A 23,210-nucleotide genomic window follows, 5' to 3' on the forward strand; every position below is an offset into this window, starting at 1 on the left:
CCAGCCAGCACTGCAGTACATTTATTCAGCCAGCCCAGCCAGCACTGCAGTACATTTATTCAGCCAGCCCAGCCAGCACTGCAGTACATTTATTCAGCCAGCCCAGCCAGCACTGCAGTACATTTATTCAGCCAGCCCAGCCAGCACTGCAGTACATTTAATCAGCCAGCCCAGCCGGCACTGCAGTACATTTATTCAGCCAGCCCAGCCAGCACTGCAGTACATTTATTCTGCCAGCCCAGCCAGCACTGCAGTACATTTAATCAGCCAGCCCAGCCGGCACTGCAGTACATTTAATCAGCCAGCCCAGCCAGCACTGCAGTACATTTATTCTGCCAGCCCAGCCTAGCCAGCACTGCAGTACATTTATTCTGCCAGCCCAGCCAGCACTGCAGTACATTTATTCTGCCAGCCCAGCCTAGCCAGCACTGCAGTACATTTAATCAGCCAGCCCAGCCGGCACTGCAGTACATTTAATCAGCCAGCCCAGCCAGCACTGCAGTACATTTATTCAGCCAGCCCAGCCAGCACTGCAGTACATTTATTCAGCCAGCCCAGCCAGCACTGCAGTACATTTATTCCAGAAAAAAAAGAAGGAAAACAAAGGATGTAGTTTTCTATATAAATGTCCTTGTGGTGGTTACTAAGCAACAAGCAGAGAATTACACTGTGCAGTGGGGCTGATTGAAATGTGAGAGAAGACAGAGAGGATTACATGACATGGCAGGCCGAGGGGCTAACTGCCTGCCTGCCTACTTGCATGCCGCAGAGCTGACACTATTCTCACACAACAATAGGCCTGAGTGTGTTTTGGTCAACAGGCCAATTTCTGTCTGTATCCTATTCCCAGGATACAGTGCAGAAAACAATGCAGAAAGCATTCACTCAGAAGTGATCAATCCTGACTGACCATGTCTGGTGTCTTGAATGATACACATCTGAATTTGAATGGACTCTAATTCAGATGGACTACCACGACAGACAACCATCACACAGTGGCTCTTTTCAATACATCTATGATACATAGTCTTAACCTTTCCCCCCCCCCCCCAATTTGCTGGGTGGTGGTAAAGAGCGCCAAGCAGGATCCTTTTCTCGATTCCTTGCATCCTTGTCCGAGTGGAGGGACCTTGGACCGTCTCCTTCAATAAGGTTGAGAAGGAGGCGAGGATATAGGATACAAGGAAATATGGAAAGATTAATTGAGAAAGAGCCAGTGAATCTGCAGACTGCCTAAATGAGATAATGCCTACCCTCTCTCAGACAGAGTCTCTCAACTAGAGACTAGTTGTCCCCCCCCCCCCCTCCCACCCCACCAGCAGCAGCTGGCAGGCCTGTTAGGTATGGGGCCATGTCACTGAACCCTCTCACCACCAGCAGCTGGCAGGCCTGCTAGGTATAGGGCCATGTCACTGAACCCCCTCACCAGAAGCAGCTGGCAGGCCTGCTAGGTATAGGGCCATGTCACTGAACCCCCTCACCAGACGCAGCTGGCAGGCCTGCTAGGTATAGGGCCATGTCACTGGACCCCCTCACCAGAAGCAGCTGGCAGGCCTGCTAGGTATAGGGCCATGTCACTGGACCCCCTCACCAGAAGCAGCTGGCAGGCATGCTAGGTATAGGGCCATGTCACTGAACCCCCTCACCAGAAGCAGCTGGCAGGCATGCTAGGTATAGGGCCATGTCACTGAACCCCCTCACCAGAAGCAGCTGGCAGGCATGCTAGGTATAGGGCCATGTCACTGGACCCCCTCACCAAAAGCAGCTGGCAGGCCTGTTAGGTATAGGGCCATGTCACTGGATCTGTTAATTTGCTCAATGACTCACTACGTGTGCTGCTGAGCGGATGGACATCTAAAAAAGACTATCTATCCTGACATTATCTTGTTTTGTACTCTAATTGGTCGACAACCACCAGCTTCGACCAATCACCCCACCTGGATCTTCTCCAGCTCTGTAATTGGTCTACAACAGACGACCGCTGACCAATCATCATCTCTTCCTTCACCATTCCCTGTTACTGCTGATTTCCTGTTCCTGGTATTATTACTCACCATGCTGCCCATATTTGGTATGTCTTGAAATCGATCCAGGGTTTGAAATTTCTGATTCAGTTCTTGGAACAGCTCCATGTGTCTTTTCCTGGTGTGCATGACTTTCTGCAATGGCAAGGGGTTCGTTTTGGTTTGGAAATCAAAGCCAATAATAGGATGGAGATTATAATGCAATGTATTATCCTCTCCAACCCGTGCACCTTTCTGAATAGCATTTAATCTGCCACTGGTATTACGGCAAGCCTAAAACATATTAAAGGGGCCAATGTCTTTCAAGGATTTTTTGCATATAATGTAAGCCAGTTGAGTAATTACATTTAATTTATGGCAAATTTTATTATCAAATCTACCTTTCGCATTTATGCAGAAAATTTGATGTAGAAATGGAATAAACCCACAAAAGTGGTGTGAGACATTTGTGTCTTGGGCTGTCAGCCAATGTCATATTTTCCATAGAAAAAGTGCAAAAGTCAGGTGTGAAATGTGCATGTGACTTTATAAAGCGTAACAGTTTTCAAATCAACTCATAGCCAACGGATGTATGTAGGAGATGGAGGGGGAACAACATGAGAGCGGGTGAGATTGGCTGGCTGCCCTGTAGATTGACAGCGTTGCTTTCACCTTAACTACGCCACACATCAATACATCTGTTTTGTGTCAAAACCATGTTACTCCAATAAGCTTAAGAGCTACACAAGGTAGTAGTACAATTAAAGGGTAGGGCAAACACAAATGCTCAGTGTAACAACAGTAGTGAATTAAAGGGTAGGGCAAACACAAATGCTCAGTGTAACAACAAAAGCCTGAAGCATGCACTTTGCCAACCAGTAAGTTTACTTACTTCAAAGTCCATATCTTGGTAGCGCGATTTTCTTCTCTGAAGACAAAACAAACATATTGTGGATAATTAGACAGTCTGTTAACATGAGGGGTCATTAACTTCTGAATACTATAGAAATTATAATTACATTAATGAACACTAAATAACATTCTAACCATGACAAAATAAGCCCATTTTATTTTACGGCAACAACGTGACAATCTTCTCACTTGAACACAGCTACACATTAATTCTGTATTTACCTCTGTCACAATCTCTCACTGGAACACAGCTACACATTAATTCTGTATTTACCTCTGTCACAATCTCTTACTGGAACATAACAACAAACAAAACCTTTATTTACTTAAACCAACACTTCAACAGTCTTCTCTACTCCAGCCTACCTCTAAGGTTATCCAACACTTCAACAGTCTTCTCCACTCCAGCCTACCTCTAAGGTTAAACCAACACTTCAACAGTCTTCTCTACTCCAGCCTACCTCTAAGGTTAAACCAACACTTCAACAGTCTTCTCCACTCCAGCCTGACTCTAAGGTTATCCAACACTTCAACAGTCTTCTCCACTCCAGCCTACCTCTAAGGTTAAACCAACACTTCAACAGTCTTCTCCACTCCAGCCTACCTCTAAGGTTATCCAACACTTCAACAGTCTTCTCCACTCCAGCCTACCTCTAAGGTTATCCAACACTTCAACAGTCTTCTCCACTCCAGCCTGCCTCTAAGGTTAAACCAACACTTCAACAGTCTTCTCCACTCCAGCCTACCTCTAAGGAGCTCATGGATATGGTGGATCCCGTCTCGCTCCTCGACAGCCCTCCAGTCTCTTCCATCTCAGCCAGGAAGTTCTTGACAGCGGTTCGGGGTTCAAAGGGCAGGTTCTGCTGCATGTGTTCCTGTCCTCCTCCTGACCCGTACTGCTGGTGCAGGTTCTGATCCATGTTCACCCCCATGTTCATGTGCTCCATGACCCCGATCCCGCCCATCCCCGTCGGGCTCATGTTGAAGTCCGGTGCCATCTTGTAGTGTTGCATCATCCTATCGTGGGGCAGCGTATCTCCCATGCCCAGGCCCATGTTCATCTTGGTGGAGCTATCGTCCTTCAGGAGAGTGGGAAGTGTGTTACAGTTCCCAGATCCTGCTGCCGCCGCAGAAGCCCGTGGCATTACGATGTAGTCTGTCTCCATCATCTGGCCTTGGGGTGAATGTCCACCCATACCACCCATACCGCCCATGCTGCCCATGTCGTGGCCACTGCCCATCCCGCCGTGCCCGTGCCCGCCCATATCCTGGTCGGACTGACGGAGAGCATCATCGGTGCACAGGTAGACGGTGCGGCGCATGTCGGACACGCTGTCGCCCAGGCAGCCCTCACCCATGTCGCCCATGGGGCCCATGTGCATGCCGGGCTGCTGGATCATCACCTTGGAGATGATGTTGCCGGGTAAGGTGGAGTAGTTGAGCCCCTCGGGACCCTTCTCGTCCTCCTCGTCATTCAGAGAGATGCGGGATAGGGTGCCGGTGATGGTCGCCGCGCGGCAAGAGCCCATGTCTTTGTGGAGAGCTGTGGAGAGGAGAGAAAGGGGAGTTAGTGGAGAATGAATGCACCATACTGACAGACAGGGTGGTTAGTGGAATGAATGCACCATACTGACAGACAGGGTGGTTAGTGGGGAATGAATGCACCATACTGACAGACAGGGTGGTTAGTGGGGAATGAATGGACCATACTGACAGACAGGGTGGTTAGTGGAGAATGAATGCACCATACTGACAGACAGGGTGGTTAGTGGGGAATGAATGCACCATACTGACAGACAGGGTGGTTAGTGGGGAATGAATGGACCATACTGACAGACAGGGTGGTTAGTGGGGAATGAATGGACCATACTGACAGACAGGGTGGTTAGTGGGGAATGAATGCACCATACTGACAGACAGGGTGGTTAGTGGGGAATGAATGCACCATAATGACAGACAGGGTGGTTAGTGGAATGAATGGACCATACTGACAGACAGGGTGGTTAGTGGAATGAATGGACCATACTGACAGACAGGGTGGTTAGTGGGGAATGAATGCACCATACTGACAGACAGGGTGGTTAGTGGGGAAGAATGCACCATACTGACAGACAGGGTGGTTAGTGGGGAATGAATGCACCATACTGACAGACAGGGTGGTTAGTGGGGAATGAATGCACCATACTGACAGACAGGGTGGTTAGTGGGGAATGAATGCACCATACTGACAGACAGGATGGTTAGTGGGGAATGAATGCACCATACTGACAGACAGGGTGGTTAGTGGGGAATGAATGCACCATACTGACAGACAGGGTGGTTAGTGGGGAATGAATGCACCATACTGACAGACAGGGTGGTTAGTGGGGAATGAATGCCCCATACTGAGAACTAATGTCAGTCTGTTCTGTATGATCTGTTTATTTCTCATTGTATGCTTATTTTAAATCATTCCGATTTCAAACCATTGTTGCATTTCAGACCATTGTTGCAGATTTCAGATTATTGTTGCATTTCAGACCATTGTTGCAGATTTCAGACCATTGTTGCAGATTTCAGATTATTGTTGCATTTCAGACCATTGTTGCAGATTTCAGACCATTGTTGCAGATTTCAGACCATTGTTACATTTCCTTTTGATGAATATGCGTAAAAACACAGAATTGAAATAATAATGCCAGGACACTTGGTACACATTGAAACAATGAACCGGATGTGTCCATTTTACAGTGTAATGACTATTTCCTCATACAGCTGGGAAGAAATAGACAAAACTTAACTACCGATCTCTTCAAATAGGACACAGGGACACTACTTCAAAAGAGCCACTATAGAGGATTAGATGTTCCTGATATAACTAAGTACAGAGCCGACAAGCCTCTGAGGAGGACTTTCCTCAAATTCGACCTGAAATCCAGGATACCTACGACACCTTTTTATCTTATTAAAGTTTGGTTCACCTTGGAAAACCCCCAAAATCTCAGACACAAAACCAGGAGAGGCTAGCTTTTTGTTGTAAAGCTCCCTTGTCAGAAGTCAGAAATCCCCTCTGTTTTGGGGGAACAGAACAGCCTGTACTGCTGTTCTCTGTGCCTCTCTCCACCGCTGCAGAGATGATGTCTGCGTCCCAAATGGTAGCATATTCCCTACATAGTGCACTACTTTTGATGAGAGCTCTATGGGCGCTGGTCCCTATTGGCCCTGGTCAAAAGTAGTGCCCTAGGAAGGGAATAGGGTGCCATTTGGGATGCATTTGGGGCCATTTTAATCTTGGCCTTCTGAATCCTCCACAGGGGAATTGCCTGCTTGAAAACCAACAGGCTGCAAGGGGAACACAAGGTCAGCAGTGTGTGTGTGTGTGTGTGTGTGTGTGTGTGTGTGTGTGTGTGTGTGTGTGTGTGTGTGTGTGTGTGTGTGTGTGTGTGTGTGTGTGTGTGTGTGTGTGTGTGTGTGTGTGTGTGTGTGTGTGTGTGTGTGTGTGTGTGTGTGTGTGTGTGGGTGTGTGTGGGTGTGTGTGTGTCCAGCCCAGAGCAGCACGGCCAGAAACAGAAAACATAACACTTCCCTTTTTGTTTTCAGCCTGAATCACCACAGAGTGGAGCAGGGAGATAGACAGTGGTGCAGAGAGAGAGAGGGAGGGGTTGGGGTAGAGGTACAGGGTGGTGGAGGTGGAATGACTCCATGGCCAGAGGGATGGGCAGGCAGGCGAGGGATTATTCCTGGTATATATTCTTGGCACAGTTATTATTGTTTCCTGGTATGAATTCCTGGTATATATTCCTGGTGTTATTCCAGAAAGTATTCCCGATAGATAACAGAATTTGGATTTTTATTCATAACTTTTATCCTAAACACTAGAACCGCTAAAGCAGTCATTTTGATTGCTCATGATTTATACATTTTTATATTAGTCTGCCATGTTTTAAGTCTTTAAGTCTTAATATCAACAACAGAACTAGAGTTATAACCAGTTTTAAGAAGGCATGTCATTTTTTGGAAAAGTTTTCCCCCGTTGCCCAGCTGATAATCACTCCACGATTGCCTGAAAACTGAACCTAAAATATACCAAAACTAATTTCACACATATAACAACAAATTAAATAAATAAAGTAAAGTATGGGGGAGTTGATGAGTGAGGGGAAGCGAACAATTAATAATGATGTAATCACCAAGTGTGAAAGAAGAACAGGGCGGTCCATTCTATTGTAATGATCTATTCTAATTATATGCCTCATCTGAAAATGGTATGTTCCCTTTATCAGTTCACCAAATGAAAGCAGTTTTATCAGTCTACTCTGTTCTACTTGGAGTAGGCTACACAGGGAGAACATGCGTAATTATACACTACCGTTCTAAAGTTTGGGGTCACTTAGAAATGTCCTTGTTTTTGAAAGATAAGCACCTTTTTTGAGGACAAGTACATTAGAGTGTCTAGTTTGAGAAACATACACCTCACAAGTCCTCAACTGGCAGCTTCATTAAATAGTACCCACAAAACACCAGTCTCAACGTCAACAGTGAAGAGGCGACTCCGTGATGCTGGTCTTCTAGGCAAAGTTCCTCTGTCCAGTGTCTGTGTTCTTAATCTTTTATTTTTATTGGCCAGTCTGAAATATGGCTTTATCTTTGCAACTCTGCCTAGAAGGACAGCATCCCGGAGTCGCCTATTCACTGTTGACGTTGAGACTGGTGTTTTGTGGGTACTATTTAATGAAGCTGCCAGTTGAGGACTTGTGAGGTGTATGTTTCTCAAACTAGACACTCTAATGTACTTGTCCTCAAAAAAGGTGCTTTTCGTTTCAAAAACAAGACAAATATGGTTCTTCATGTTCTGAATGGTTCCGTGGGGTCTTTCTCTGACGTATCATTAACATTACATCCTAGAAGTCAGATTTCATAACCTTATACATCCCATAATAATTTCTCGACAAAACTTGTGAGGATTTTTATATTTTGTGGTCATCGTCTTCCAAGTTGTTTCTGCGGGTCGCAAATAGCTAAATTAGCATAACACGAGCTGAATGATTATTTTTTACGTTTAAAATAAAAAACAAGGGTAAAAACTACAATCAATTTTGAACGGATTATGATAGAGACATGAGGTTAGAACTATTGGTTTTGTTAGAGGAGTATTTACACAATGAACATTTACCTATTGGTCAAAATATGTGTTTGTGATTGGACACCTTACACACTCTTAAAAACACAACATGTTTACATCAAAAGACTCTAAAAAACGCTTAAAAACGCAATACTTTAAACATGAGTCATCAACAAAACCAATGAAACCAGGGCTACAGTGCAATGCTTTCCCATCGGCCATTTTGTTAATGAACAACAACTACAAAGGGATGTTTAAAATGATAAGCGCTGTCATTATTATTCAAATTCACGACTCTCTATCTTACCCTTCCCTTTGATATCAAACAATGCTTTTCATCCCACACAGAAAGCTACCCGGCTTTCTGACACCTAAGAAATTCTCTTGTTTCCACTGAAGCCTCCTCTATCACTCCTCGTCTATGTCCCAAATGGCACCCCTATTCCCTTTACAGTGCACTACCTGTGACCAGGGCCCATAGGTAAAGTAGTGCACTATATAGGGAATAGGGTTCCATTTGGGATGCAGACCTGTTCTCACATCAAATGGGCCTGTTTTGATTATTAAGCCAGCAGGCGTCCAGTGTGGATGGTGTGCTGTTACGCAACCTGGGAAGTTATTTTATGTTGTTTTTTACCCCCATTGTGTCTAACCTCTTTTTAGGGCTTTAATTTCAATAGGCAATGTAATCAGGAGCTCATTAATTGAATATGACACCATCTGGTTATTACCTGAACGACAGGCGATGTCAACGTCTTTCTCAAAGTCCGTCTGTTGGGAGAGAAAAGACAACAGTGGTGAAAATACAGACATAGATTTTAGCATTGACACAACACAAAATGTCATATATTGTGACACTGCCACAAGTGTGAGGTAATAGCACAAACCCTTGTATTTTCCTTTTCATGCTGTTACATTATATTATGTATTAGTTATGTATCTGTTAAGTTATGAATCTGTTATGTTATGTATCTGTTATATTACATATCTGTTATGTATCTGTTATGTTATGTATCTGTTATATTATATATCTGTTATATTATGTATCTGTTATATTATGTATCTGTTATATTATATATCTGTTATGTATCTGTTATGTTATGTATCTGTTATATTATATATCTGTTATATTATGTATCTGTTATATTATGTATCTGTTATATTATATATCTGTTATGTATCTGTTATATTATGTATCTGTTATATTATATATCTGTTATGTATCTGTTATGTTATGAATCTGTTATATTATGTATCTGTTATATTATGTATCTGTTATGTTATGAATCTGTTATATTATGTATCTGTTATATTATATATCTGTTATGTATCTGTTATATTATATATCTGTTATGTATCTGTTATGTTATGAATCTGTTATATTATGTATCTGTTATATTATGTATCTGTTATGTTATGAATCTGTTATGTATCTGTTATATTATGTATCTGTTATATTATATATCTGTTATGTATCTGTTATATTATATATCTGTTATGTATCTGTTATGTTATGAATCTGTTATGTTATGCATCTGTTATATTATATATCTGTTATGTATCTGTTATGTTATGTATCTGTTATATTATATATCTGTTATATTATATATCTGTTATGTATCTGTTATATTATATATCTGTTATGTATCTGTTATGTTATGTATCTGTTATATTATATATCTGTTATGTATCTGTTATGTTATGTATCTGTTATATTATATATCTGTTATATTATATATCTGTTATGTATCTGTTATATTATATATCTGTTATATTATATATCTGTTATGTATCTGTTATATTATATATCTGTTATATTATGTATCTGTTATGGTATGTTTCTGTTATGTATCTGTTATGTTATGTATCTGTTATATTATGTATCTGTTATGGTATGTTTCTGTTATGTATCTGTTATGTTATGTATCTGTTATATTATGTATCTGTTATGGTATGTTTCTGTTATGTTATGTATCTGTTATATTATGTATCTGTTATATTATGTATCTGTTATATTATGTATCTGTTATATTATATATCTGTTATATTATGTATCTGTTATGGTATGTTTCTGTTATGTATCTGTTATGTTATGTATCTGTTATATTATGTATCTGTTATATTATGTATCTGTTATGGTATGTTTCTGTTATGTATCTGTTATATTATGTATCTGTTATATTATGTATCTGTTATGGTATGTTTCTGTTATGTATCTGTTATGTTATGTATATGTTATTTTATTTATCTGTTATATTATGTATCTGTTATATTATGTATATGTTATTTTATTTATCTGTTATATTATGTATCTGTTATGTATCTGTTAAGTTATGAATATGTTATGTATCTGTTATGTTATGTATCTGTTATATTATGTATCTGTTATGTTACGTATCTGTTATTTTATTTATCTGTTATATTATGTATCTGTTATGTTATGTATCTGTTATGTTATGTATCTGCCAGTTCTGACTGACTTATTTGCACATTTTGGTGGACTATCCCTTTAATAGGGCATGTCCCTTTAAGAAAGAAGTAGCAGTTTGGGGAAATGTTTGGCGTGTAACTGGCTGAGGTTCTATTTGTGTGGAAAACGTTTTAAGTACAGGAGGCTGCTGAGTGGAGGCCAGCTCATAATAATAACTGGAACGGAGTGGATGGAATGGCATCAAACACAAGGAATCCATGTGTTTGATGTGTTGGATACCAATCCATAGATTCCGTTCCATCCATTACTTATAGCCATTACTTATAGCCCATCCTCCCCAATTAAGGAACCTGTGCTTTTAAGCAACCTAGATTGATCCATTCCAGGGAATTCTTTTAGTTTGTTATTGTTGATTTTTACTCCTATATGTAAGATGAGCTGAGCTGTTGTGAGGAAATCTACCCAGGGCCGGATTTCCCTCTCCCTCAACCATCCGGTGAGATCTATCCTGCTGATTGTATTTTTATTTGAATGAGGGGGATTTCTAATTTGGACTTTTTCATTGACTTTGGGACTATTTTTCATTGGGATTCTATTTGGGATTTGGACTTCCTGAACTTTATTTTGGGTCTATTTGAATTGGTTTTGTGAAATGATACACATTCTATGACAATATTCTTATTTTGCTCACTGTATTCATTTTGTCTGTCTTGCCTTGTTCACCCTCATATAAACACAGCATTTCTTTTAACTTTAATATTGTAGCATGGTTTAAGATCCGAGATGATTGTTCCACTATGACATCATAAAGGAAACCTAGAACAACTCCAGCCACATGCAGTGTTGAGGTGAATGAAGTCAATAGAACAATCCCAATAGCAAGCTCTTTGACATCTGATGAAACATGCCATCATTATATAGGAGGAGTTTCATTGCATCTATCTGTTTCCTTTCCCAGTTTGGGTCCGTTACTGTCAAGTTAATGGTCCTATTCTCCCTGCTCCGTTCCCAACTATATAGCAACACGCCTGCATATAACAGGGGATTTGTAGCACTAAAACAGCGGTTGGGAACGAATCACTGTTTGTTCTCTGCAAATGATTCTATTGAACCGGGGGCACCCCGACAGCCAACACACCATTCTGCAACAGTGGAAATGAATTCAATCTGAGTAGGAGGATATTAGAATACAACGTTGGGGAGATCAGACGATAGTTATGATGAGCGAAGGTCGTTGGCAATTGGCGTTCTGCTGGATCAAGAGATTTGGTGTGGCATTACAAAGGTCATTCAAACAACTGGTGCTTTATTACTGTGTGTGTGTGTGTGTGTGTGTGTATGCGTGCGTGCGTGCGTGCGTAGGTGTGTGTGCGTGACAATGGAGAGGGGGCTTGGTAAAATGATGAAAATTTACGCTTGACGAAAGTGACAAATGAGTTCAATCAAAATGAATCCAGGAAGTTGGAAAATGGAAAATGGATCTCATTTATTAAAGTGTGTGTGTGTGCTTGTGCATGTGTGTGATTTATTACAGGGGCCAGGGCCACGTGCTGGTCTACACTGTGTGTAATTACATTTGAACTAAAGCAGATACAGTATTTGTAAAACGACGGGTAACAATGCCTCATCCAGCCCAACCAGCAGAATTGGAATTTCAGTTTACTTCCTTAATTGACTGAATTGAAATGGAATGGACCCCAACCCTGCTATGAAGGCTTGTCTTGAGGGTATGTAATACTATACCCTTTTCACACTGAGCTGAGCCAAGGCGATCCCTGCCGAGCCGTACTGCACTGGCCTGGTTAGGCATCCACCACAGTTGCTGGAAACATACTGGAAAGGACAATGTGAAAAGAATGTCTCCTAGCCAGAGCCAGCACAGTACGGTTCAGTTCAGCCCTATAATGTGAATCAGCTGTTAGAAGCAAATCCTAACCTCCATTTAAGTGGAATTTTTACTTGGGGGGTGTCCCAAATGGCACCCTATTCCCTATTGGCCCTGGTCAAAAATAGTGCACTATATAGGGAATAGGGTGCCATTTCAGACTAATCAACATCAATTCACATTTTACTCGTGAACATGTAGATCTGCTCCTTTGTCTCAAATATAAAAGCAGGTATAGGCTTTGGTTGAGCGCAGAGGAGGCTGGTGAGGGGAGGACGGTACATACAATGGATGGAATGAATTAACTGGAATGGTATCGAACACATGGAGACCAGGTGTTTGATGTGTTTGAGACCATTCCATTTATTTCCGTTCCAGCCATTACCCCGAGCCCGTCCTCCCCATTGAAAATGCAAACCAGCCACCACTGGGTTGAGGGTTATACAGTGCTGGTGTTATCGTACCATAATCTGAGCATGACCGTTGGGGAAAGTCCCAGTGTTGTCAGCGTTGAGGGGGTCCTGACAGTTTCTGGGGTCCTGACAGTTCCTGAGACGACATCTGAAAGCATCTTGGACCTGGGGAAAGCCAAGCACCATAGAAGTAGTATTAGACACTTGACATTTAGTATAATATGATATATAATGTGTATTTTAGTTTCTGACAGGCTATGGCCATGACAGTAGAGAGTAAAAACATCCTCTATTGTTCCTGCTCTTGACCTTGCTCACAGTGATTACAGCTACATTCCAAGGGGAGGAGCAGGTTAATAGGAAAGTGATGCATTAGAGCACTTGACATGAGTATAATATTATATATAATGTGTATTTTAGTTTCTGAAAACATGCTCAATTGTTTCTGCCGTAACCTCTTGACCCTTGCTCACAGTGATTCCAGCTACTTTCTAAAGGGGAGGGGCAGGTTAACAGGAAAGTGATGTATAGTGCCTTGCAAAAGTATTCATCACTCTTGGCGTTTTTCCTATTTTGTTGCATTACAACCTGTAATTTAAATGGATTTTTATTTGGATTTCATGAAATGGACATACACAAAATAGTCCAAATTGGTGAATTGAAATGAAAAAAATAACTTGTTTAAAAAAAGTTTAAAAAAACAGAAAAGTGGTGCGTGCATATGTATTCACCCCCTTTGCTATGAAGCCCCTAAATAAGATCTGGTGCAACCAATTACCTTCAGAAGTCACATAATTAGTTAAATAAAGTCCACCTGTGTTCAATCTAAGTGTCACATGATCTGCCACATGATCCCTGTTCTGAAGGCCCCAGAGTCTGCAACACCACTAAGCAAGGGGTACCACCAAGCAAGTGGCACCATGAAGACCAAGGAGCTCTCCAAACAGGTCAGGGACAACGTTGTGGAGAAGTACAGATCAGGGTTGGGTTAAAAAAAATATCCAAAACTTTGAACATCCGACGGAGCACCATTATTAAGAAATTGAAAGAATATGGCACCACAACAAACCTGCCAAGAAAGGGCCACCCACAAAAACTCACGGACCAGGTAAGGAGGATATTAATCAGAGAGGCAACAAAGAGACCAAAGATAACCCTGAAGGAGCTGCAAAGCTCCACAGCGGAGATTGGAGTATCTGTCCATAGGACCACTTTAAGCCGTACACTCCACAGAGCTGGGCTTTACGGAAGAGTGGCCAGAAAAAGCCATTGCTTAAAGAAGAAAATAAGCAAACATGTTTGGTGTTCACCAAAAGGCATGTGGGAGATTCCCCAAATATATGGAAGAAGGTACTCTGGTCAGATGAGATTAAAATGTTGCTTTTTGGCCATCAAGGAAAACACTTTGTCTGGCACAAACCCAACACCTCTCATCATCCCGAGAACACCATCCCCACAGTGAAGCATGGTGGTGTCACAACTTCCGCCGAAGTTGGTGCCTCTCCTTGTTCGGGCGGCGTTCGGCGGTCGTCGTCACCGACTTTCTAGCTGCCACCGATCCACGTTTCTTTTTCCATTTGTTATGTCTTGATTGTACACACCTGGTTCCCATTACGTTATTATTATTTCCCTATTTAACCCTCTTGTTCTCATTATGTTTTGTGCGTGATTGTTCCTGGTTTTGTGCTAGTCTTTTGTGTTAGGGTTTGTTATCCCTGCGTGGATGATTTTTTCAGAGTAAAGCACGTTATTTTACTCAGTTCTGTGTCCTGCGCCTGACTCCGTCCTCACCTCTGCACAACTGACACTTGACAGGGGGTGGCAGCATCATGCTGTGGGGATGTTTTTCATCGGCAAGGACTGGGAAACTGGCCAGAATTGAAGGAATGATGGATGGCGCTAAATACAGGGAAATTCTTGAGGGAAACCTGCTTCAGTCTTCCAGAGATTTGAGACTGGGACAGAGGTTCCCCTTCCAGCAGGACAATGACCCTAAGCATACTGCTAAAGCAACACTCGAGTGGTTTAAGGGGAAACATTTAAATGTCTTGGAATGGCCTAGTCAAAGCCCAGACCTCAATCCATTTGAGAATCTGTGGTATGACTTAAAGATTGCTGTACACCAGCGGAACACATCCAACTTGAAGGAGCTGGAGCAGTTTTGCCTTGAAGAATGGGCAAAAATCCCAGTGGCTGGATGTGGCAAGTTTATAGAGACTTGCAGCTGTAATTGCTGCAAAAGGTGGCTCTACAAAGTATTGACTTTGGGGGGGGTGAATAGTTATGTACGCTCAAATTTTCTATTTTTTTTGTCTTATTTCTTGTTTGATTCACAATAAAAAATATTTTGCATCATCAAAGTGGTAGGCATGTTGTGTAAATCAAATGATACAAACGCCACAAAAATATATTTTAATTCCAGGTTGTAAGTCAACAAAATAGGAAAAATGCCAAGGGGAGTGAATACTTTCGCAAGCCACTGTAAACAAAACATCTGGAATTAATCTGGGCCAGATCACTAATCTCCTAATAAATACTGTAGTTAGGGCCAAACGGGAAATAGGAAGTGTGTGTGTGTGTGTGTGTGTGTGTGTGTGTGTGTGTGTGTGTGTGTGGGGCTACAAGAGATAAGAGGGATTAAACATGTATAAGGGTCAACAAACATTGTGACACCGGGTGTGACCTAGAGCATGTTCATTTGGCACCAAGTGTAAAATGGGTAAAATGGGGTGATTCTATCTGAATTGGTCCAATAAGAAACCTTCATTTTTATATCCTGTTGGAAAGTATTTTTGGGGGGTAATTTTCATATGTTGTGCACTATGAACAGAATCCTACTGAAAGAGTATCCCCTTATCCCTAACCCATACATACCTCCCTTTGTACCTCCCTCACTTCCCCAATACCTCTTTCTCCCTCTCCCTCCTCTCCATCCCTCACCTTCCCTCACTTCCCCAATACCTCCCTCCTCTCTCCCCCTCACCTTCCCTCACTTCCACAATACCTCCCTCTCCATCCTCTCCACCCCTCACCTTCCCTCACTTCCCCAATACCTCCCTCTCCCTCCTCTCCAACCCTCACCTTCCCTCACTTCCCCAATACCACCCTCTCCCTCCCTCACCTTCCCTCACTTCCCCAATACCTCCCTCTCCCTCCTCTACACCCCTCACCTTCCCTCACTTCCCCAATACCTCCCTCTCCCTCCTCTACATCCCTCTCCTTCCCTCACTTCCCCAATACCCCCCTCTCCATCCTCTCCACCCCTCACCTTCCCTCACTTCACCAATACCTCCCTCTCCCTCCTCTCTCCCCCTCCCCCTCTCCTTCCCTCACTTCACCAATACCTCCCTCTCCCTCCCTCACTTCCCCAATACCTCTCTCTCCCCCTCTCCTTCCCTCACTTCCCCAATACCTCTCTCTCCCCCTCACCTTCCCTCACTTCCCCAATACCTCCCTCCTCTCTCCCCCTCTCCTTCCCTCACTTCCCCAATACCTCCTTGTCCCTCTCCCTCCTATCTCCCTCTTCCCTCTCTCTTCCTTACCTCTTTCCTCAGGATACAGTGCACCATGACGATGACAAAGCCCTGCAACGAGTCGAAGACAGAGAAGAGGATCTGAAATAGGATGGAGCGCTTGTCTGTCATGGCCAGCACTGCAGACATCCAGGTCAGAGCCAGCAGAGGCAGAACCACACAGGAACTCCACAGAGAGGCCCTGAGAGAGGGAGGGAGAGAGGAGGGGAGAGTAGAGGGGGATGGGAGAGAGGGAGGGAGGGAGGGAGGGAAGGGGCGGGAGAGAGAGGAGGGGAGAGTAGAGGGGGATGGGAGAGAGGAGGCGGGAGAGTAGAGGGGGATGGGAGAGGGAGGGAGAGAGGAGGGGAGAGTAGAGGGGGAGGGAGAGAGGGGGTGGGAGGGGAGGGGGCGGGAGGGAGGGAGGGGAGAGAGGGGCAAGGGAAGGAGAGGGTGGGAGAGGGGAAAGAGGGGGAGAAAGGGGATAGAGGTTAAGGTAAGTGTCTACATTACCACCTCGCACACATCAGATCATAGAAGACATTACTGCCTGGCCAGACTACTACAGTGATCTCTCTTGTAGATAGAAGACATTACTGCCTGGCCAGAGTTACCAGCTAGTGTTCTGTTGTTTCTCTGACATGCAAGACATTACTGTCTGACTGCCCAGTACTCTACTATAGGTCTAACATTACTGTCTGACTGCCCAGTACTATAGGTTAACATTCCAAAGTCTTGGTCCAGACACACAGACCATCAGACCAGTCATGCACACACACACACAGCTAATCTCATGAATTCCCACCGCCAGGCATCGATGTACTGTAAGAGAGAACTTACATGGCATTACTGGCTGTAGTTGCAGAGAGAGCAGTGGTGGACACCACGCCACATTTGGCACATTTCAGAGTTAACCCTGTATGGGGCTCGTTCATCGGTCTGTGGGACAACAAACAACAAAACAACAGGAAATAGTGTTTAGTGAAGAAGTAGCACTATGACTAGCATAGCATTCCTTCTGTTCTATCATACAACATGTGGACACTAGTGATGATAGTAGTGAAGAAGCAGCACTACACCATCCCAATGTTCTCTATCATATTAGCAGTAGCCAGGGCCAATTTCTCAGTGTTTTTAACCCTTGTGTGGTGTTCATACTATTCACCCAATGTTCACGGGTCTGATGGACACACAACATTATTGGGTTTTTAAAACATTACAGCCATAACAATTTATGTAAAAATACTTAATACTTAGATGTTGACTTATATCAATTACAAGCAATATAGACAGCATACATGGTTAATATTTGCCATTTAAACAAAAATAAACAAAAATCAATTATAATCAAGACATGGGTGGAATAAATCATGTTTATCTTGAACAAATATAAATGAAACAATGTTTTCATCACAATTGATGTTTATTGCTTTGAACTGAACACATTGGAAGGACACATTTTCCTACAGTATTTTATGGAAATGATAAATGAGCCCCATTGAGCACAAATTAAGGATGGTCTACACGCCACATGAGGGACAGAGTTTTACTGTGTGTGTGTTGCAAATGTATTTCTTGCACTTGATGCATGTGTACTGTATTCCTGTCCTTCTTGGGTCCACATATCACAGAGCTTCTTCTTGTTGCTACCGGCTGTAGTCCAGAATGATGAAAACACTTAGTTCAGGAATTTTACTAACATCTCACTCACTCACATACATAGTTACAGCAGGCCAAGGTAGGAGAGTCAGACACACACACATGCAACAATATCACTCACACTTCCGGTATTGGAGTTGTTGGTTCTGTGTGTCGGGCGGATGGGGCACCAGCATCCTCTTCCTGAATCCTCCTCATGATGGCTGCAGAAGCTGGGGTCCTTGGGATATGTTGTCTCCTCTGGATTTGAGGTCTTACAAATGCCTTGCCCAGCTCCTCGAGAAAGAGCCGTCTCCTCTGGAGCTTCCCTCTGTTCCAATCTGGGTTCAACGCCATCCAGATGACAAACGCGTACGTCCAAGATGTTTAAAGAATATTACAAGTGGCCAGCAGAGGGTTCTTCTTTTGCAGCTGTAGCCAGTCACCAGCTTGTCTTGTCCACCCCTCCTTCTGTAGCATTGTAATCCATTATCATTTCTGGTTTATGATGTTCCTGGTCACAGATTCTCCCATCCCTATGCAGCATACTCATGAGTACCACATTTTTGCCTTTCTTTGGCACGTAGGACACTAGGGACGTGTCGGCCGTGAACACAAACTTAGAGGGATTGATAGGCCTCTTCTGTGCATTCAGCAGCTGAGGGGGGAGCTCTGGTCCTACCATTGTCAGCTTCCTCTTGAGGAGCTCCTGTCCCAGCTTGTGCAAAGTAAAAAAGTTATCGCATGTGATGTTGTGGCCACGGTGTCCCTGTGTCATGTCCAGGACAACCCACATGCCTTGGTTCTTCTCAGGGGCTACTCCAATTGACTTCACCGTATACACTCGCAAGTTCCACACATATGATGAAGCAGCATCACAGGCAGCCCAGATCTTGATTCTTTATTTTGCAGGTTTAGACGGTATGTACTGCCTGAAGGGGCAGCGGCTCCTAAATGGCATAAGCTGCTCATCAACAGTAACGTTGGGCCCAGGGTTGTAAAACAGGGGAAGGCGGTCCAACCACTTGTCACACCCTGACCTGAATGCAGCTATCTTGTCTCTCTGCTGCCGAGCTGGTCTGGTGTCTCGGGTATTGAAGCGGATAATCCTGTAAATAATGTGGAAGTTTTCCAGAGACATTGTTGCACGGAAAAGTTCTCTGCCTGTTTCTGCCTCCCGCAGGGATTCTGTGGATTCTCCATTGGATCTGAAAACACCAGCAAGGATACCCCCCCCCCCCCCCCTACATTTAAAAAATAAATAAACACACCTTCCCTCCAAATTAGTACAGTCCAGAATGATTTTCTGGATGGTGTCTGGGATGAACAGTTCAAAAGAAGACTTTATGTCCTGCACATGAGAAACCTCCATCCGCGTCGGCCCTGGTTGCATCTTTATCACATTGGCAGCCATGAGGTGTTGCCCTGGTTACATCTTTATCACATTGGCAACCATGAGGGGTGGCCCTGGTTGCATCTTTATCACATTGGCAGCCATGAGGGGTGGCCCTGGTTACATCTTTATCACATTGGCAGCCATGAGGGGTGGCCCTGGTTACATCTTTATCACATTGGCAGCCATGAGGGGTTGCCCTGGTTACATCTTTATCACATTGGCAGCCATGAGGTGTGGCCCTGGTTACATCTGTATCACATTGGCAGCCATGAGGGGTGGCCCTGGTTACATCTTTATCACATTGGCAGCCATGAGGGGTGGCCCTGGTTACATCTTTATCACATTGGCAGCCATGAGGGGTGGCCCTGGTTACATCTTTATCACATTGGCAGCCATGAGGGGTTGCCCTGGTTACATCTTTATCACATTGGCAGCCATGAGGGGTGGCCCTGGTTACATCTTTATCACATTGGCAGCCATGAGGGGTGGCTCATTCCTTGGGCAAGAAGACCATTCAATTAAAAAAATGTTTGACATCCATATTTCTCCTCCTGTAGGTTGCTGACGGGCTGGTCCTGGGGCTGTTTGCTGATGGGCTGGTCCTGGGGCTGTTTGCTGATGGGCTGGTCCTGGGGCTGGTTGCTGATGGCCTGGTCCTGTGGCTGGTTGCTGACGGGCTGGTCCTGGGGCTGGTTGCTGACGGGCTGGTCCTGGGGCTGGTTGCTGACGGGCTGGTTGCTGATGGGCTGGTCCTGGGGCTGATTGCTGATGGGCTGGTCCTGGGGCTGGTTGCTGATGCCCTGGTCCTGTGGCTGGTTGCTGACGGGCTGGTCCTGTGGCTGGTTGCTGACGGGCTGGTCCGGGCTGGTTGCTGATGGGCTGGTCCTGGGGCTGATTGCTGATGGGCTGGTCCTGGGGCTGGTTGCTGATGCCCTGGTCCTGTGGCTGGTTGCTGACGGGCTGGTCCTGGGGCTGGTTGCTGATGGGCTGGTCCTGGGGCTGGTTGCTGATGGGCTGGTTGCTGACGGGCTGGTTGCTGACGGGCTGGTCCTGGGGCTGGTTGCTGACGGGCTGGTCCTGGGGCTGGTTGCTGATGGGCTGGTCCTGGGGCTGGCTGCTGATGGGCTGGTCCTGGGGCTGGTTGCTGACGGGCTGGTCCTGGGGCTGGTTGCTGACGGGCTGGTCCTGGGGCTGGTTGCTGATGGGCTGGTTGCTGATGGGCTGGTTGCTGACGGGCTGGTTGCTGATGGGCTGGTCCTGGGGCTGGTTGCTGATGGGCTGGTCCTGGGGCTGGTTGCTGACGGGCTGGTCCTGGGGCTGGCTGCTGATGGGCTGGTCCTGGGGCTGGCTGCTGATGGGCTGGTCCTGGGGCTGGCTGAGGGCCAATCTCATCCCATTCTTCCAACTCACTGTCAGACTCCGAATTGACAGAGACATGATCCTCATATTCGGAAAAATTCTTCATCTTCCAAAGTGGAAAACACTCCTTCCACACTAGCTTCTCTCTCTGCAAAAATAATTTTGAAGTCTCTCTGAGCACAGATTATTTTTGCCTTACTGATTGATAGTGGTAAGGAGCCACACATGCAAAGCTATTTATCTTTTGTGTTCCTCACCCAATTTGCACCTGGCTGGGGGAGAGTTTGTAAAAATGTATTTTTTTTTTTACAATGTATCGAAATAATGTATCGAAATAATATATTGTAATAACATCGTGCAGGTTCCCGCAAGACTTGCCTAGTTAAAGGTTAAATAAAAAGATACAATAAATAAAAAATGTATTGTGTAGTTTCACACACTACAAAGGGTAAAGAGTGTGAGAAAAGTGTGAGACAGGCAGGGAGATAAATAGGTTCTTGGTGCTATGTTGAAACAGCAGGTCCAGGGAGGAGGAAGACAGAGTGAAGGCACACAGCAAACCTTTTTGTCAAATTTGTACTTGTTTTCACCTACACACACACTTGTCCACACTTTTATTACCCTCGGGTCCGGTGGACCCGAACACCTCATATGTGATATAAATGTGTAGGGGGGTGCACAGTGTGCACTCAATAAAAATGTGTTATTTTACATGTTCTTCACAGAAAATGAGCCAAAGCCAAAGAGTTCAGATTGAAAAAATAATTAATAGCATTTTTCATTTAGTAAACACTGAAAATGGGTCCCACAGACCTCAACACCACACAAGGGTTAAGGAAAAACAGTAGCACCCACAACTTTTCATGTTAGCAGTTGCCAGACAGACATGGCCAATGTTAGCGTGGGTGTTGTAGAGGGCTTTGGGATTAACACCCATCAAGATGACATCACTAGGAATGGCATCCCAACTTTCTGTATCACACTAGTAGTAGTCAGGCAGGGCCAAAGTGTTCGAAAAACACATGACAAGATGACATAAGGCTGGTTTACAGTAGATCTAAGGACTGTCTTTGGACAGTTGTCACATTCTAGTGGTCTACAGACATGTTGTTAGACCAAGTATAAACCAGTCTTTATGTGGGGCTGTTTAAGAGGGATTCTGGTGTACCAACCAACAAGAAGACGACAGAAAATAACGCATTACCAACTCTGTATCTCGTTAGTAGTAGTCAGGGCCAATCTGGGGACCTGTGGGTTGTGGGCGTTTTAAACCATTTTCATTATGGACTGATTCTGCCACGTCTCCCCAGACACACACACACACACACACACACACACACACACACACACACACACACACACACACACACACACACACACACACACACACACACACACACACACACACACACACACACACACACACACACACACACACACACACACACACACACACGTCGTCTCCCCCTGAGAGATGTGACCTCTTTATGTTGATGCCTCTAATGTTCTCCCATCAGCCAGAGTAAAGAACGAGGTCTAATCTCCATATGGAAAATGAAGAGATCCCGAGGGTCTGTGTGAATGTGTGGTGAGGGGGAGTCAGACTAGTATGTACACTAAAGGGGTGGAGAAGTAGACCACTGCAGATCTCAGGAGAACTATACAGACAACACTCCAGCCAACATGGAGTGTTTCAATGTCCAATTAAGGAAGTATAACTAATTAAGGAAGTATAACTAATTAAGGAAGTATAACTAGTTGCTGTTTGTCTTTGTTGTGTATCACAATGTATTTTATAAGTACACACTACAGTTCATAGAAATAGAATAGAATAGAGATTCTATATCTTTGCTGTAGGTGCTCTCTTACCCAGCTGCTTCAGACATACTACAGTTCATAGAAATATAATAGAATAGAGATTCTATATCTTTGCTGTAGGTGGTTTCTTACCCAGCTCGATGCTTCGGCTTCTTCTCCAGAATCCCGTCTCTGGAGACCAGCTTGTTGAACACCAGGATGCCAATCACCATGTTGACCTGTTCATAGAGAAGGAATACCTTCACATATATATTCATGTTTCTGAGGGAAACCTGAATATATCTAGTCAGGTACTTCAGGGAAACCTTCACATATATTTTCATGTACCTGAGGGAAACCTGAATATATTTAGACATATACCTGAGGGAAACCTGAATATATTTAGTCATATACCTGAGGGAAACCTGAATATATTTAGTCATATACCTGAGGGAAACCTCAATATATTTAGTCATATACCTGAGGGAAACATGAATATATTTTGTCATATGGGGCGGCAGGTAGGCTCCCAGTTAAATGCACTGGGCCAGTAACTGAAAGGTCGCCGGTTTGAATCCCAGAGACTAATGAAAATATTTAACTAGTTACACTCCCTCATATTCAACTGTTTATAGAGAAAAGCAGTGTAACTGGTGGGAATCAAACCTGGCTCTCCCTCTCACCAACACAACTCCATTAGACTAAGAGGACACTGTCAAGGTCTGAAGGGTGACATTTACATTTCCATAGAGGGGGAACAAGGCAG

At 44.1% G+C, this 23,210-nt stretch overlaps 1 protein-coding gene across 1 annotated transcript in view; it reads right to left on the bottom strand.

Annotated features, from left to right (window-relative positions):
* The window catches only part of LOC139562217 (adhesion G protein-coupled receptor B3-like), a 72,611-nt gene that overhangs the window by 2,387 nt on the left and 47,014 nt on the right, over window positions 1–23,210 (bottom strand). The window contains exons 5-13 of the mRNA XM_071379705.1: window positions 22,598–22,683; window positions 17,095–17,193; window positions 16,288–16,459; window positions 12,797–12,910; window positions 12,191–12,280; window positions 8,748–8,787; window positions 3,662–4,458; window positions 2,896–2,931; window positions 2,055–2,159 (exon numbers count right to left, since the gene is read on the bottom strand). Coding sequence (XP_071235806.1) covers window positions 2,055–2,159; window positions 2,896–2,931; window positions 3,662–4,458; window positions 8,748–8,787; window positions 12,191–12,280; window positions 12,797–12,910; window positions 16,288–16,459; window positions 17,095–17,193; window positions 22,598–22,683 — 1,539 coding nt within the window. The remainder of the gene's footprint in view (window positions 1–2,054; window positions 2,160–2,895; window positions 2,932–3,661; window positions 4,459–8,747; window positions 8,788–12,190; window positions 12,281–12,796; window positions 12,911–16,287; window positions 16,460–17,094; window positions 17,194–22,597; window positions 22,684–23,210) is intronic.

The sequence above is a fragment of the Salvelinus alpinus genome, chromosome 32, assembly GCF_045679555.1.
Source record: "Salvelinus alpinus chromosome 32, SLU_Salpinus.1, whole genome shotgun sequence".
In the NCBI taxonomy this organism is placed as follows: domain Eukaryota; kingdom Metazoa; phylum Chordata; class Actinopteri; order Salmoniformes; family Salmonidae; genus Salvelinus; species Salvelinus alpinus.